The sequence below is a fragment of the Strigops habroptila genome, chromosome 9, assembly GCF_004027225.2.
Source record: "Strigops habroptila isolate Jane chromosome 9, bStrHab1.2.pri, whole genome shotgun sequence".
NCBI classification, from domain to species: Eukaryota; Metazoa; Chordata; class Aves; order Psittaciformes; family Psittacidae; genus Strigops; species Strigops habroptila.
The window spans coordinates 32,109,247-32,124,813 of NC_044285.2; the positions used below are offsets into that span (position 1 = coordinate 32,109,247).

The window sequence follows — 15,567 nt, forward strand, 5'->3', positions numbered from 1 at the left end:
GAACATAGCTTTGGTCTTGTCTTTGCAGTACCAGCCAGTGTATGTTCTTGTTTGCTCAATGGGTATATGTATTTGGAGTGTTGTATTTATAAAATGGATGTGGAAAATCATGAGATGTTACTGTTTAGAAGGCAGTTGGATACCAAAGCACATGGTCAGGGTGTGTGAACCTGGGTAGAAAATTGTCTGATTTTAGGGGATGGAGGGCGCAGTGGGCCCCTTTCCCCTTGTGTGTGTGTGTGAGGCAGCCTGTGACTGCGGTTGGCCTTTCCGGGGGCAGGTGGGGAGCAGGATGCTCTCTGCAGGAGCGCTCTGGGGTGCCCCTGTACTGCCTGATACCCGCAGATGAGCGGTGCCACTTCCTACGAGTTGCGAAGCCGGGGCAGTGGGAAGGGCTCTGCCATCCCCATGGGGAGAAGATGCTGCTCGCCGTCCCGGAGTGCTCGGGACGCCCCTTCTCGTTCACCCTGCCGGGCCGGGGTTTTCCTGTGCCCCCTCCCGCCATCTTGCATCTCCTGGTAAAACTGACCCCGGGCCGGGTCCGTGCTACCTCTCGTGTCAGCGGGAGCCCGGTTTGTTCACTCACAGGAGTTCGCTTGGGCAATTAATTTATAGGTGCCTATTCTAGTATTAGTATTTTTCTCTTTCCCTCCCCCCCACTTCTTTCTCCCCTTCTGCGAGCCCAGCCAGGACGCTCTCAGATTATCCCAAGGCGAGAAGCCCCGCTGCTTCCCCCCCATCCCTGCTGCTTCTCCTTTCCCCCCGCCCAAACTTCCAGGCGCGCCGTGGCCGGTTCTGCTAGGCTCCGCCAGATCCCGCCGGTGCTGCGGCGGCGGCTCCATGCCGCGGCTTCGGGCCGCCCCGGCTCCTCCCCTCGCGGTGTGCGAGCGGGTGTGTGTGTGTGTGTGAGTGTGTGCGTGCGCCAGGGCCGCCGCCGCCGCCGCTCCCGCCGCTCCCAGCCGGGCAGCCAGCCGAGCCGCGCTGCTGGCGGCGGCGGCGGCGCTCCGCGAGCCCCGGCCGGCTCTGCGCGGCCCCGGCGGCCGCCGCTCCCCGCCGCTGCCCGTGCCCGTGCCCATGCCCATGCCGGCCGCGCTGCCGTAGCCGTGCCGGCTCGGCGCTCCTCGGCTCGGCGCGGCGCGGGGCGGGGAGGGGGCACCACTTCTCTGAGTCTCCCCACCACATCGTTATGGACCTATTCGACTTTTTCAGGGACTGGGACTTAGAGCAGCAGTGGTAGGTTTTTTTCCGGGTGTTTTTTGGGGTTTTGTATTCTCCCCCCCCACCTTCCCCTGTCTCTCCACTCCTCTCTTCTAGCAGCTGCCCGTTTCTTCTCCTCCCTGCCCTGCTCTCTCTCCGGTGCCTTAGCCTTTGTTGAGGGGCGAAGCACCCGGTGCCCGCCGGGGCGCGGGTCCGCGCTGCGCCGGCGGGGAGCCGCACCGGGGCCGCCGTGCTCCGAACACGCTCCGCAGCCGCGCTCGGGAGCCCCGGCCGCGGCCGGTGAGAGCACCTCGCGGTGCGCCGGCTGCGAGGCGAAGTTGATCCGGCGGGGGAGCGCCGGGATGTGCCGGGGTGCCGGCGGCGGCAGCCCCCTCCCCGAGCAGCGCAGCGTCGCGGAGCCGATGTTTTCCCCCGGATCGCGGCTTTGCTCACGTTGTGTTTACTGCTGTCAGTGACAACATTCCTTCCTTTCACGGGGAAAAACGCAACTGTAGTTTTGCTGTGTGGCACAGTTCAGCTGTAGCCCTGTTCAGTGGGGGGGTAAAGGGGGGTTTCTGGGGTTGGTTTTGGTGGTTTCCTCTTTTGGATGAAGCGTTATTGAAGTTAGTTTTGGAAGTGGGAAGATCAGTCCCCGTGATATTACAACAGGTCTCTCCTTGCCCCTTCCTCCGCCCCCCGCCGTCTATTTATTTTCTTTATTGCTCCCCCCTCTCTCTTTTTTTTTTTTTTTTTTAAAGAGTGGAATTTTAGGTTTATATTGCTCTGCAGGTAGGTGCACACCTTGAAAAGGTCGGTGCATCTGTTTAAGTGTATTGTAAACTTGTCACCAAAGTAAATGTTAAGGAATTTTCGGTGGGTGACAAGTATCTGGGAAAGTTACAATTTGGGTAGGTATTTAGTCGCTTCCCTGGCTGGTTAATGAGGTCATGCTTATTCTTTGGCTGTTTTTCTTGGTTCTTGCTTTACTTTTCAATTTAGCAAATACAATTCTTCAACTGTGCACGGTGAAATTCAGTGGTTGGTTACTGCTTTGTTAAATGCTCCTAGGCTGGAGTGCAGTTTGCCACGAAAGAAAGAGACTAAAATACTGTATTTTGTGATCCTAATCTCTAAATGTCACCCAGATTATATGTGTGTATGCGTGAGCATTTGGACCTCGTGTTTTGCAGAGAGTTTACTTTACTTTGTTGATAATACAAAGGTATGTCTAGGAAAAAGATAATATATTGAGTTAATAACTGTCATTTTGCCAAACACAGTCTAAAAGCTATGGTTGCAAATCCAAGATAATCAGAACCAAATACCTGTCACGTTCCATTTTACAGCAATTTGGAGTAAATCCTTGGAACTGTAAATTACACTCTATCAATATTAATCTGTAAACAGGCGTTTTGGATCATGTGCGTGTTTTATCAGCTCTACATAAACCATCATATTATATCTTTTAATAACCATGCTGTTGTTATTTAAAAGTAATAATCACAATAAAATTAGTGCGCAATTAAATATTATGCTTCTACCCCACTATCTTTACTGTGCTGCACTAATTTATTTTGCAGACAACTGATAACCACCGTATTACTACTCAAATAATATTTGCATACAATTTGCCTAATTTATAGCATGGGCAACATCATTAATTTAATAGAAGCTGTTACAACCCAATATGTAGGTGTGGTTCGAATACTAAGAACATTATAGGTATTGAGTTTTAATGTTTGCTTAATAACTTACTTTCATTTGACTGTGGTTTTATGTGGATTTAGAGATGTGCATCAGAAAGAAGGGAACTCTTGCACCTCTGTTTTTCTATAAAATATGAACATATTGCCACTTGTTCTAGAAATCCCATTTGCTTGCTTCCATAAATTTATTGGTTTTAGTGGTTTTTAAGGTCCATGAGGAAAGAACATTTTTACTTTGACTGTTTCGAAGTGTTTGATAGCTGCACAAACTCTCCGTATGGCACAGGCGTTCACAGACGATTATTCATTGCAGAGATCAAGTTGAATTTAGCTTTTAATAATCTAATTAATATATGCAAGTACCCATGTATATAATAAGTAGGTACGTAATCTACATGTACCACAAACATTACATGTATCTTATTGTACATGTAAAGATTTCTGTCTCTGACAAGTAGTTGTGTTGCTTAAGGAGAGTTGAATTTAGCTCATAATACGTGCATGTGTATATATGTAATATGTTATACCCATCATTTCTGTGTACCCAGAAATATGCATACTTACGCATCAAGATTTATTGTTTTTTGTCTGTTACTTCATAATATTTGTGTGGTTACTTCATAATATTTACAAATAAGTATAGATAACATGATGTGTGAATTGCTGCTTATTCTGAAACTGTCCTCCTCCCTTCTCTCTGTAAGATGGCCTTTGTAAAACATGTTTCACAAGCATTTATAAGGCAGTTAGAGACCCTCTTTTGCATTCCTTGCAAACCCCAAACTTCTGCTAATCTGTGCTGCAATCGCCAAGAAGGCAAGCTCAGGCCTACAGTGTGCGTGTGGGGGTGTTTGTATGTATTATCTGTGTGCAAAGTACAACAGAAACATAGTCACCCTGAGAAATATACTAAAAAATATAGCCTAAGCAGAGGTGGCTTTTTTTTTTTTTTAAATCCCGTGAAAAGGTGTAATGCATTGCCATTATATCTGTGCATTGTCATTGTATCAGAGAATGATTCCCCGAAAGTTTGGGGTTGATGGGAAAAATATACTTAATTTCCACACCCCACCCCGCCCCCCCGTGGAGGTACGTCTTTGTGTCACTCCTTGAAATGTATTTTTTCAAGAACTGTCAGAGTTACAGCGTGCACTGCCGCTACGTGTGTTCTTGAATTCTTACCTGGCATTCCCGATGATTAGTGGGAGCTTTGTCTTGATATAAACTGCAGAATCAGCCCTTTAGTTCCCCATATTACAAGAGATCACAGTAGTATAAGCACAAGGTGTTTAATTGAACCTTCATCAAGAATGCGGCTGGGAGGGTAGCCAGGGGTTGGTGTGGGGTTTTTTGTTAACACTTGGGTAAAATGTGTAAAATAAGGCCTCAAATATCCCAGTGGATGTTTTACCAGACTTCCAGACTTGAAAAGCTGAAAAAAATACCAAAACCCCCAAACAATTTGAATGAATCCAAATTCTGGCTGAGGTGAAAGGGCCAAGGCTATATAGTCTGCTGTGAGTCCTGGGTGAACAAGAAATGTTCACCTGGGCTTGCATTTTAATATGAGCCGTTCTATGAGGGAGAAAGGAAGGGAGATGGATATAATGAAAAGCTTGAATGCCTGTGTGCACCAAGGGGACCACTTGCTGTTAAAAATCAAATTTCATCTTTTAAATCACTTTCCACGCTTGTCTGTGGTAACCAAGTGAATGAAATCTTCAGGTGTCCTGGGACCATGTGGCTAGATTTGAACCTGCTTATGGAGTAAGGTGGTGCCATTAATCAGCAGCTGGGAGGCAACAAAAGTCAACAAAAACCCAAGCACCCCAGAATATATAGCTCCTCACTAACACAAACAAAGGTGGAACAATTTGTGGTTTACGTTTTATTTATTGTCATTGGTATTAATATTTGTTAAGTGCTCCAATCTTTAAAAAAAGTAGAAGTCGAGAAAATACTTAGCGGGGGAAATGCATATTGAGGTATATAAAATAAAACCTGGTGAAGGGAAATAAGCTCAGCAAGTAAGAGTATCGTTGTAGCTGTGTGGTTGTGATGGGGAAGACTTCTCACTGCAGAGAAACAAGCCTCTTGGTTTTTTGTTTTTTTGGGTTTTTTTTCTTTTTTATATTATGTATCACAAGTAGCCTAATTACAGCCAAACCAGCAAACTGCCAGTTATACAGGAAGAGGCTTAAACTCACTAAACTGTTATATAAATAGAAAGTTCAAAGGTCTGTTTGTGGCTGACAGTGCTGAGAACAGGCCATCTGTGGGCCAAGTTCCTCTCCTGTATGAATGTAAAAACACGCCGCATGCCATGGCAGCATGTACTTTTGACATAGTCCTCAACCTGGAGGGGGTGATCCTGCTCTCCAGACAAAGGTGGACTGTTTCAGTTCCAGCCTTGGGTATTTCCTCCCCTTCACCCACCTTCCCCCTCCCCTCTTTGCCTTGTGCCTCTGCAGAAGACCTTCTCAGTTACTGTTCCTTCACCAGGGTGTACAATAGCTCACTAAATGAAAAGTCTTCTGAATGTGGAGAGAGTGTTGTGGAATGTGTGAAGCAGAGTAGATAGATTCTTTGGGAATTAGATTGATTTTGTATTTTTATTTTTTTTATATTTTGGGATGATGGTGAGAGCATTAGTGAAGGAGAAAGTCACATTTTGAATGGATTTCTGTAAGATTTTTCTCCCCCTCCCTTTCTTCTCCTTAAGGATATTACACTTGAATTGCAGTTACTTTATGGATTTGTATTACAGACATCCCTGAGTAATTATTTGAAAATGTTTCATTTTCAATTTGCTTTGAAAGTGTAAATGGATGGATTGTGTGGCTGCTAGTGGGTGGGTGAGGGGGATTAGATGCTGTCAAAACAAGCAGCTGAGGAAGACCAAAAATAGTCTTGGGCCAAAACCTGTATTTGAAGTGCATCCTGATTTAGTAATTCTTCCCTGGCTGATATTGAACTCCATGGAGTGTAAATCTTAAAAAGAATTTGGCCGTTTGCAAACATTAAGCTCACATACATCCTATGAGGCAAAATTACTATCAGTTTAACAGCATTTGAATTGTTTTCCTAATGATTCATTCAAGAATTTAATGACTTTTAAAATGTACAAATTGGGATGGGAAGTAGATTCTTCAGATACTGTTCAGCTGTCCTGAAGCCAGGCAGAACTTCAGAGCACTTAAGCACTTTGTATATGAATGGCTATTATATTGTTTGGGATTTTCTTTTTGAGTAAAATATGGTGTTATGATGGAGGTCCTTCAGTCAAGCAGAATTACTCCTTTTGTCTGTCTGACAAGACAGTCATTGCAACCTGGAATTTAACTAAATAATTTAAGGGGAAAATGTGACATTCTGTAAAGTATTAAGTTAAATGTACTAAATGATTGCTGAAGAAATGGGTGTACACTGCTGGTCTTTTTGAGCTTCTTAGGACTGGGACAGCGTATTCCAGTGTTAGGAAGGAGTGTTGTGAAGCTCTTTGTGTTATGAGGCCCAAATTTTGTCTTTGTCTGAGTCATGCAAAATTCCCATCATGCAAGATGGGACAAAATTGACTCTAAGACCTAGAAAAAGCACGTGGGCCTTAATATAGGAGGGCCAATAGACAGGTGCGGAGTTTTGAGCATGCAAGCAGTCCTACTGAAACAACTCTTGGTTTCAGATTTTACTGAACTGGGTTCTTGATCACTCCCAAAATACTCAACATGTTTTACTAATGACTAAACCCCAGTTCTCCATGTATTTGGTGATGGTGTCATTTTTGACTGTATAATGCACATCCATTTGCCTGAAATCTGTCAGCAGTTTTACATGATGGCACAAACAACTGGGCAGGCAGAAAGAGTGAAAATACTAAATCTAATTAAAAAAAATTCTAGAAGAATTGTAGGAAACATTTTATACACTGAACCCGTGAAGTATGTGAAATCTAAGTATCTAAATAGATAGACCCCATCCTGTATTTTCTTGGTGCCTTTAGTTTGTGGTAATGGAGTTTATTTGTGTAGAGGACTTGAAGGTTTGGGCTCTTGGATGCTTGTTAAAATGTATATAATGAATAAATACCATAAAGTACCTGTGTCTTCCTTCAGCTTGGGCCTAAGCCAGTAGCCAGTGATGTCAGTGGACGTGCTCCCAGTTGACTTCAGAGAGTACTGGATTTGACCCTCTTTTGGCTAAAATGCAGACTTGGAGAAATGTGGAGCAACTCTCCAATGACCAGGATCAGCAAGGCACTTTGAACCCACCTAATACTGTGCATGTGGAGAAACTCCACAGAACCCAATTCTGAACCTGTTCAGTTCAAATTTACTGCCTTTCTTTTGAGAAAAAGAGAAGAAAAATGGAGAAGAAAGCTTGAATCTTTTCTCTATAGAGCCATCAAACATCTATTAACACTGAAAACTGAAACTGTGCCACAACTCTAGGTTTTGCAATGTTACGAATTCTTTCTTAAGCATTGAACAAGAAGATAGTAAATCCAGTAATATATCAAGTTAGTATAACCTTCCAGACCACTCATAAAACAATACAGTCAGGAAGTCACAATAGTGACTTGAAAAAAACAGCTCTCTCATCCTTTTATTGTTACTGAATGTTCTATATTGATGCTTTCTAATCAAAATATTTAAATTGTTGTAATAGCTCTGGTCAGAGGTCGGAAGGTACGTTACTCCTGACTAACGGGCAACTGTAGAGATAAAAAATGAGAGAAAAGATAGCATGTCAGTAGCTTTTAAGCTCCCGTTTGAATAACTTCTATTGATGCAGTTGTTTGACCAAAGATTCTCACAAAGGGCATGTGGTATTCAATCTGCATTTGTGAGTGAAGATTTTGGGGAATGAGCTGGGGGGTTTGTTTTCAAAAACTCTGTAGTTGAGCCCAGTCTTAATGAAACTTGAAAGGAATTGCATATGGCTTCTTAATTTCAACAAGACTGCTGTCGAATGCAGTCAGTGAGATGGATTTGCAAGGTTGGGCTTGTACTGCTGAAAAAATAATCTGGAACTAGAGGGCTGAGGTAAAGGAATAAACCAAAACTTCCTGCAGTTAACTTCCCAGCTGTTACAAACTGTTTTATCATGAAGAGAATGTTTTTCAACTCGTACGTAGCAGATCCACACCATAAATTATTACGACTTTTAACCAAAGGTCCAGTCAGTAGTTTCTTCTTCTGTAAAACTTTATATCACATTTTAATAATATGTTATGAATGTGTTCAAACCAAGCCGCTGAGAGAACTTTTACTTGGGGAATTTTTTCACTGTTTGACCATAGCAATTAATCTGTCTTTTTACTGGAGATTATCGATGAGTCCTTATTCCCGGTAGTTTGAGATGCTGAGGTGGTTTAAGGAGGGTGGGAGATGATACCACAACTGGAGGCTGGTATTCATTGTAGGTGACACAGAGAATGGGGGAATGCCATTTACTACGTACAATGTGTAAGTCTTGTTTAGTGAGGAGCTGTAGTCAGCAATTCAGATTCCTGACTTGGATGCTGCGTGGTGCTACCAATTATAGTGAGACATGAATAGCCCACTCATGATTATATGTTTTTATAGGGGTGGGCTATTAGCAACCAGGAAAGAAGAAAACAAGATAGAGCACCAAGTTAAAAATCACTCAGTTGGTCCTTTGACAAGTATTATAATAGCTATTTTTGTATCACTGTGGGTGTACATGGTGTTGTGGAATAAGTAAATCCTGTAGCTCTGCATCACTTTCAGTGCCTGGGGCTCAAACCTGCAGATGTCTTACTACTGAGACTAGGGCTTTTCCTTATGGTGCTTTGCATGGACTGTTGTCAGGATTCAACTGTATTTTAAAAGTTTTCTTCTTGGTCGTTCAAGTGTAGGCCCTTGTGATAGGTGATGGTATCTGCATCCTGCAAAGGGATAGACACCTAAAAGTAAGACGGGGTAAAAATGGAGCAGTACTTGGTGGCTTGTGATCTGTGCTGAGAAGGTGGCTTCACAACAGAATGTTTTTAATTTAAACTATTTTTAGGTCTGAAGGTAACAGTCCATTATGTAGGTCTACTTGTTCTTTTTTTCATCCTTTACTGTATCACTGGGTTAGGTCTAGATTTTACTTGTGAAGAAAAAAGCAAACAACTGTCAGTAGAGAAAGCAAATGCAAAGCTTTAAATATAAAATCAGGAAATACAAAATGTCATTAAGGTTGTCAGTTCCCATTTATTTCAGTCTCATGTCATGAGGGAAGCTAAGATCCTGCAGCACTCCAGTGTTTAGGCAAGTTTGTTTCTATACTGCTGTCAGTAGCCATGTTTATATTTGAGAATGCAGTATTCAAGACTTGGAAAAATAGATGCCTGTTAATTAGGGGCCTCTGTCTGCATAGAGGCCAGTGTGCGAGATGATTTCAGGGGCCTGGATTTCAGAAGGTTGCACACTTTTTAGGTCCCCATACTGAACTCTCAGGTGAGACACTCATAGCCTGGGGTAGCCAGTTAATGAATAAAAACTTTGGGCTGCTCTTTCTAATGTGAGGGTGATTTTTCTTCCAGTTTCTTTCCTGTAGAACAATGGAATGACATTCTTCCTGGTGCTTCCTATGAAGAATAATGATGAGGAATTATCTTCTCTGTCTACAAGTGTTTAAAAACTCTTTAGTTAGAGTCCTTGAAAGAATTCCAATAGAAGTCAGTGGGTGTGGTGAAGCTGATTGTAATGGGAAGCGGACTGGGCCCTGGGGCTGGTGGTCAGCAGGGAGGCAGTGTGTAAAGAATACTGTGCATATGCTATGGTAAGCATTTTCATAGATCTCCTCTGTGGGAGAGGACAATGGCTTTGGAGCTCATATTTACTCAAAAAGCAGCCCTTTGATTTTCATGGGTTTATGCTTCACTGCACATTGGAAAGCCCATTTGTCTTCACCAAGTCTTTGAAGAGGGATAGGTGAAGGGATTGAGGCATTGGCCAACGGCTGAGGGTAGCAGTTGCTTGGGAGAAGGAGATAAGTTGCCTGGCTTTTTTTGGTAATACTTGGCAGAGCTGTTGTCATCCTTTTCAAGTTTACTAAATCGAGGAATAGAGCATGGATTCTCTTACTGGCTCTGCCACTGGAAAGTCACTTTGTGTCTGTCAAAGTGGGGTAATGATGTTTACATCTTTGGTAATTTGCCTTTTTTTTTGGTCAGGTGGAAAGCATGAGAGAGAAGGGCTGCTTGTTTTGGCTGTGTGGTTGGTTACCTTTGGTGTTTCTGTTCATTTTTTCATATTCCTGGGGGTCAGCACAGAACTGTTTTTGATGTTTTTTTCTACTCCGAACTTCACTCTAGCTATACAGTCCTTCACTATCTTGCTTGTACTACCTTACCTACAAGAAGAGCAAACAGTGTTGATGCAGATTTTCTATGGCATAGCTCATGCATTGAGCTCCTGTGTTGAATGCAACTTTTGTGCTGAGGATATCAGACACATGTTTAGAAAAATGGGGTGACATTTCTGGCCACAGACCTTCCAAGCAATGTTGATTTATGTCTCTCTGCTATACCTCCTTTTCTGAGAAGAATAACATCTCAGAATTTTACTGGTAGATTGAGGCATTTTGCAGGCAAGTCATTGTTACCCCATCTTATCCGCAGGGGAATGGGAAGAAAGGAGTGAAGTAACTTGCAGAAGGACTCTGCATTGGTCAGGACTGCTGTCAGCTGAGTTCCAGTTCACTGCTTGCCCACCCTGATGGGTATATTTTCCTATTCCGCAGGGGTGTGATGAGGTTAAGTCCCTTAATGTTTACGAATGTTTATGGTGATAGAGCAAGACAGGAACCTAGGCAGATATATTAGTAGGAGAAAGGCAAACCCATAAAGAGAAATGGTAGGATTTGGGCAGAGCATATCTACAAGAAAAGATACTCAAAGCAGAGAAACTCTTCTGAAGGGCAGAATTTATTTACAGTGTGCATATTTGATATAATTTACCCTGCTTTCAGCTGGACAGTGAAGGGCATGGACCTTTCAGAGACAGAATGATCTTGTTACTCCAGAAGACTTGTCATTTCCCGGGTCTTATAGCAAAGCTTTGTATATGCAGCTGTAGCTTAAGTAAACGTCATGTCTTGGATGCTTCACTGAGTAGTACATCCACACGTTTTCAGAAGCATTGTGGGTCTTTGAGCCAGCTGCCTTTGTTTCTAGCAGACTGCTGCTTTGTTGGTTAACCCTGGGCATAAGTTTTCTTCACATATGTTATTAGACTGAACATACTTTCTATTTATACCATTTGGGGATAAAAATTACTGTGTTGCATTATCAAGCACTAGGAAGAGTACATCTTTGTGATGTAAAAAAAAAATACGTAGTCAAAATTTTATTTGAAGGTCCTTTCTTTCCAGGTTTGAGGGAAAACAGGCAACAAAACCAATTGCTGGTCCCAGAAAAGCAGGAGGTATTTGCACATATGTGTTTTAATAGATTATGTTGGTTGAATTGGGTTCTGAAATTAACAATGGGATTTTGAAGCAGGGAATGAATTTTTATGAAATCCTGTTTATCATTTTAAGGTAATTAGGGAGATTATTAGTAGCATATATATTTACAAGTATTGTCTTCATGGCTTTGATGATAGTTATCTGTGGGCCAGTAAAATTGCACTAGAGGGCTGAGCCAAAGGCCACTGCAGCCAGTTGAAGTTTTTCATTGATTTAGTAAACTCTAAAACATACTTAGCAAGAGCTTCCTTTGCTTTCTCACTCTGTTTCTGGAGAAGATGACCTTTACCTACTCTGTGGTAGAGCTCCAGAAATGTTATGCAATCTATTGCAATATTTTTGTTACTGCTCAGTCTTTCCTTCTCTCTTTAAAGAGCCCTTGCCCAAACTGACTATTCTTTAGTGTGCACATTGAGGGATCATAGATAAGGGAACATAATTAAAGAGGGTTTTGAAATTTGTGTAGGAAAACACCTGTGTGCTCATTCAGAGTCCTACAGCCCCATCAGCAGGATGTAGAGCATGTTTGGGTCGTAGACCATGACTAGGTGTTATCCTCATCAGGATAATAAATAATACACTTTCCTGTCACTTCACTCTGCCTAGTTCTTTCCCCATTACCCAAGACAAGCTGTTGTGTGAGAATTTTGCCTGGTTGTAGACTGCTCATGAATCTTGCAGTACATGACATGCAGACATCTAACAAACATGACTAGAAACTGCATAAAATACACAGACATAACACGAAAGTCATATGTTTGAAAACACGTTAGAGCTTCTCAAATAACCTGATATCTAAAAGGTTTTTTTCCTCCTGTTTATCCATAACCAGGAGTATTCTGCTAGATGCATTTCAACCGGATCAGGGTTATTTTAGATTTTATAATGATTCTTGCTTGTGTAAACTCACACAATCTGCCTGCAGATTCAACTTCAATGATAAAATGTCTCATCAAAAAATTGAGGCGGGCTAGAATGTTTGGTTAAGATTTAATATCTTTCTAACTAATTATAACACAGTGTCAATATATGTTCTAATATCTGTGGAAAGGAAAGGAACATAAATGATATAGTTCCACTGTAGCAGGTCTTTTGTAAACAGTTAACGGTTAGGTGGATGTCTGAGGCAAGGGCGAGAGTATTGATAAACCTGTTCCAAAGGGCTTGAGAAGTTGAAGTGAATTCTAAATGTAGATTAGGAGCAAATGATGACAGCCAAGCCAGCATTACCTCAGTTGATTAATTTATAAGGATACTGGTCAATGATTTTAACCAACAGCTATGCATAGTAGAATTCTAATGGGATCTGTCTGTTAAGATTACATAAAGTAGAGCATTTGATTTATTTCATAGCTTTCCAACGCTCCACTTTAACTTCATACAAATAATGCATTAGTCACACTGGATAAAATGGCGTATTGAATAAAGTTGTGATTTTGTCTGCCTCTTATAATCTGATTTTTTATAAAAGATTAAATCTGTTTTAGTAGTTTATTCATATCATAAAAGAGATTGTCGCTTGAATGAAATCTTTACATCTGCCACTTTCTATCTCATTAGAAAAGACAGTAACATAAAGTTCCTCATTTCCTCCCAGTCTGTTTTATCCCCTGGTGTGTCTGAGTCTGTATATCTTCTGTACATGTTTGTATATTATAATGTCAGTGTGTTTTCGAAGTTGTGGTTAAGACTGCGTCACAGCTTGGAGGGGTGGTAATGCGAGGGGTTATAAATGTTCTGCAAAGAAAATACCCACCCAGGAACAGATGGGGCATGCAGTAAGGGATGACTGTCAAAAATCTGAAAATGATGGGTTTTAGTGGCATGGCCATGTGTGTATGCGTTGCCAGATTCAGCAAGGTATTTAAGTACATGCAGTACTTCACTGTGAGTGTGCCGACGTCAGTGGACACAAGTGCATGCTTAATGATAAGCACATGTTGACTTATGGCTGAGTTAAGAGGACATGAAGATTGGGCATTTTTCTGAACTTCAATGTGAATTGTCAGTTGTGATCAAACTGTCCAACTGTCATTTGTCTATCCCAGTGACAGTGGTTTTTAAAACATTATTTGAATTCAAATGCATGGTTGTTGGCTTTATTAAGCTAAATATTTAATACGGAATTACAAATTTAGGCAATTTTATCCATTGTTGCTGGAATGTTGGCTTGTTGTTTGTGTATTTTATTCCTTTTGTTTAAATGTGTGTCATGGACAGGATGCTGCTGTTACAACTGGCAGTTATTTTCACATAGACCTTTAAAGTCAGAGCAGGAGATGATCTTTCCATAGATGTTTTCTTACTTGTATTTAAGGGTCTTGCCATTTCTGTTTAATCCCATTAAGTACTCACCCAGACTCAGTCTTCTGAATGTGAAGTTCTCTTGGTTTCTGATGGTGAGCAGAGAGGTAGTATCCAGCTCTTTTAGTTGCCTTTTTAGTCAGAAAAGCAGATTCTGAGGATCTTGCTTCTCCTTCTGAGGACCTGCTGAGGACGGAACTTCTTCATTCACATTTTCATTTGTTGGTACGTGTTGCAGTTTTACTGGCTCTGGCATTTTAATCTTGGCTCCTTTTCCTACATACTTCAAGTCAGTAGGAGTGTTTTGATATAGAATGTGTAGTCAGCCTCTCCCGAGGAGCAGGGAGCCACCTGCAAGCTCTGGTTGGAAGTGCCTGGGTGTGCAGGGAGGCTTGTGCTGGGTGCTGCCCTCGCAGAGGACCTTGGGGTGCGAGAGTGTTAATACAGGATTATACCTATGCGACTTGCAGCACAGGATGGGGCCTTCCTCTGACTCCAGCAAGCTTCTTGAACAAGGCTTTAAGAAACCCGTATTGTTCATCAGCCTGCTTTGTTTTAGGAGAAGCGACAAGGGGACCTAGCTCTTTGCTCTGCTGGCCATTTTCTCTGCAGCAGTGGTGCATTGGCTGACTGAGCTGTACAGTCACAGCTGAGTCATTTTTTGCCTAAATTGTGTTCATTACTGAAATTGAGGGAAAAAACCCTTTACTTGTTACAGAAGTGCTTTTGGTTGTGAGTACATTCCCATGATGCAGAGTGTTCCTCAAAAGGGCAATAATGTTTGCTGAGATAGAAATGCACCCTACACTGTAGTTTTGGGGCCTAAATCCGGGGAGTATTCATGGCTTTGTTTGCTGAGGGCAAGTAGTTTTGTCATTACTGAATGAACAGTGCCCTCTTCCTCAGCTAAATTTAAGTATCCTCTGCAGCAAGTTTACCTATGCACATCAAGCAGCTCCAAGATCTCTGGCCTTGCATTAAAAATGGGTAGTCATAAGAAGCAGGCACAATGCCTGTGTGCTCTCCAGCGGCACGGGGGGGAGATGGGCATTGCATGTGTCTTGGGAGCCAAGGGAGCATTCCCTGGTTGTCTCCACCCCAGCAAACCTGGCCTTTTGGAGGGGCCATCCAGGAGATGCAAGTGTCTGGAGCACATATCCACCACTGTTGTCGGAGAGTGTCCAAACCTTGCACCGTCTCGTATGCACAACTGTTTAAAGGGCAGTATTTGTCAGCTTTCTCACATCTGTAGTAGCACAATTTCAGGGGTGGAAAGCATGTACTAATTATGTAGGGTTCTATCTGCTGTTCAAGAACCGATGATGGTTCTTGATGATGCTGGTGCTGGACCCACAGTTTCATAATACACGGAGAACTAATGCAGTCTTCTAGCACTTGGTTAACAAATTATCCTGTGAGATGGTTACGGCAATAAGACACAGTGCAAGTATTTAAATATGAAAGAGCAGTGCCATGCTGTTTATTTTCTGTGAGGAATACTGACTGTATCTCTGAATAAACAGACAAGAGCCTTTCATGGGAGATTTTTGTTGTATTATATTTGGCAGCTGTTTGTCTTAATAGGAATTCTTCAATAGTATTTATTGTATTTTGTGCTGGTAGGGGGGAGAGCCAAAGCAGAATCCGAGCAGTTTTACTTGCTTTACTTGTGAACAATGAGAAAATATTGCTATATTAATTACTGTTGTGCTTTATTGGCAAAAATAAAGAGATCCTATAATATGAAATTGCTAATATAAGAAAGGCTTTGATTTTCTCATTAGCACAGGATATTTTGCATCTGTTCTGGTTCACGAGTGCATTGTCGGCACTTAAATAATAATAATGACTCAGTAATGAATAAGAATAACAACAAATAGGC

The 15,567-nt window shown here is 42.1% G+C and overlaps 1 protein-coding gene across 4 annotated transcripts in view; it reads left to right on the top strand.

The window, feature by feature from the left end:
- Positions 1 to 823: 823 nt before the first annotated feature.
- The window catches only part of AFF2 (AF4/FMR2 family member 2), a 342,188-nt gene continuing 327,444 nt past the window's right edge, over positions 824 to 15,567 (top strand). For all 4 annotated transcript variants that reach the window (XR_003993337.1, XM_030498544.1, XM_030498546.1 and 1 more), the window contains exon 1: positions 824 to 1,233. Coding sequence is in view for 3 of the 4 variants with exons in the window: in XM_030498544.1 (XP_030354404.1) it covers positions 1,187 to 1,233 (47 nt within the window). In the remaining variant the exon portion in view is untranslated. The remainder of the gene's footprint in view (positions 1,234 to 15,567) is intronic.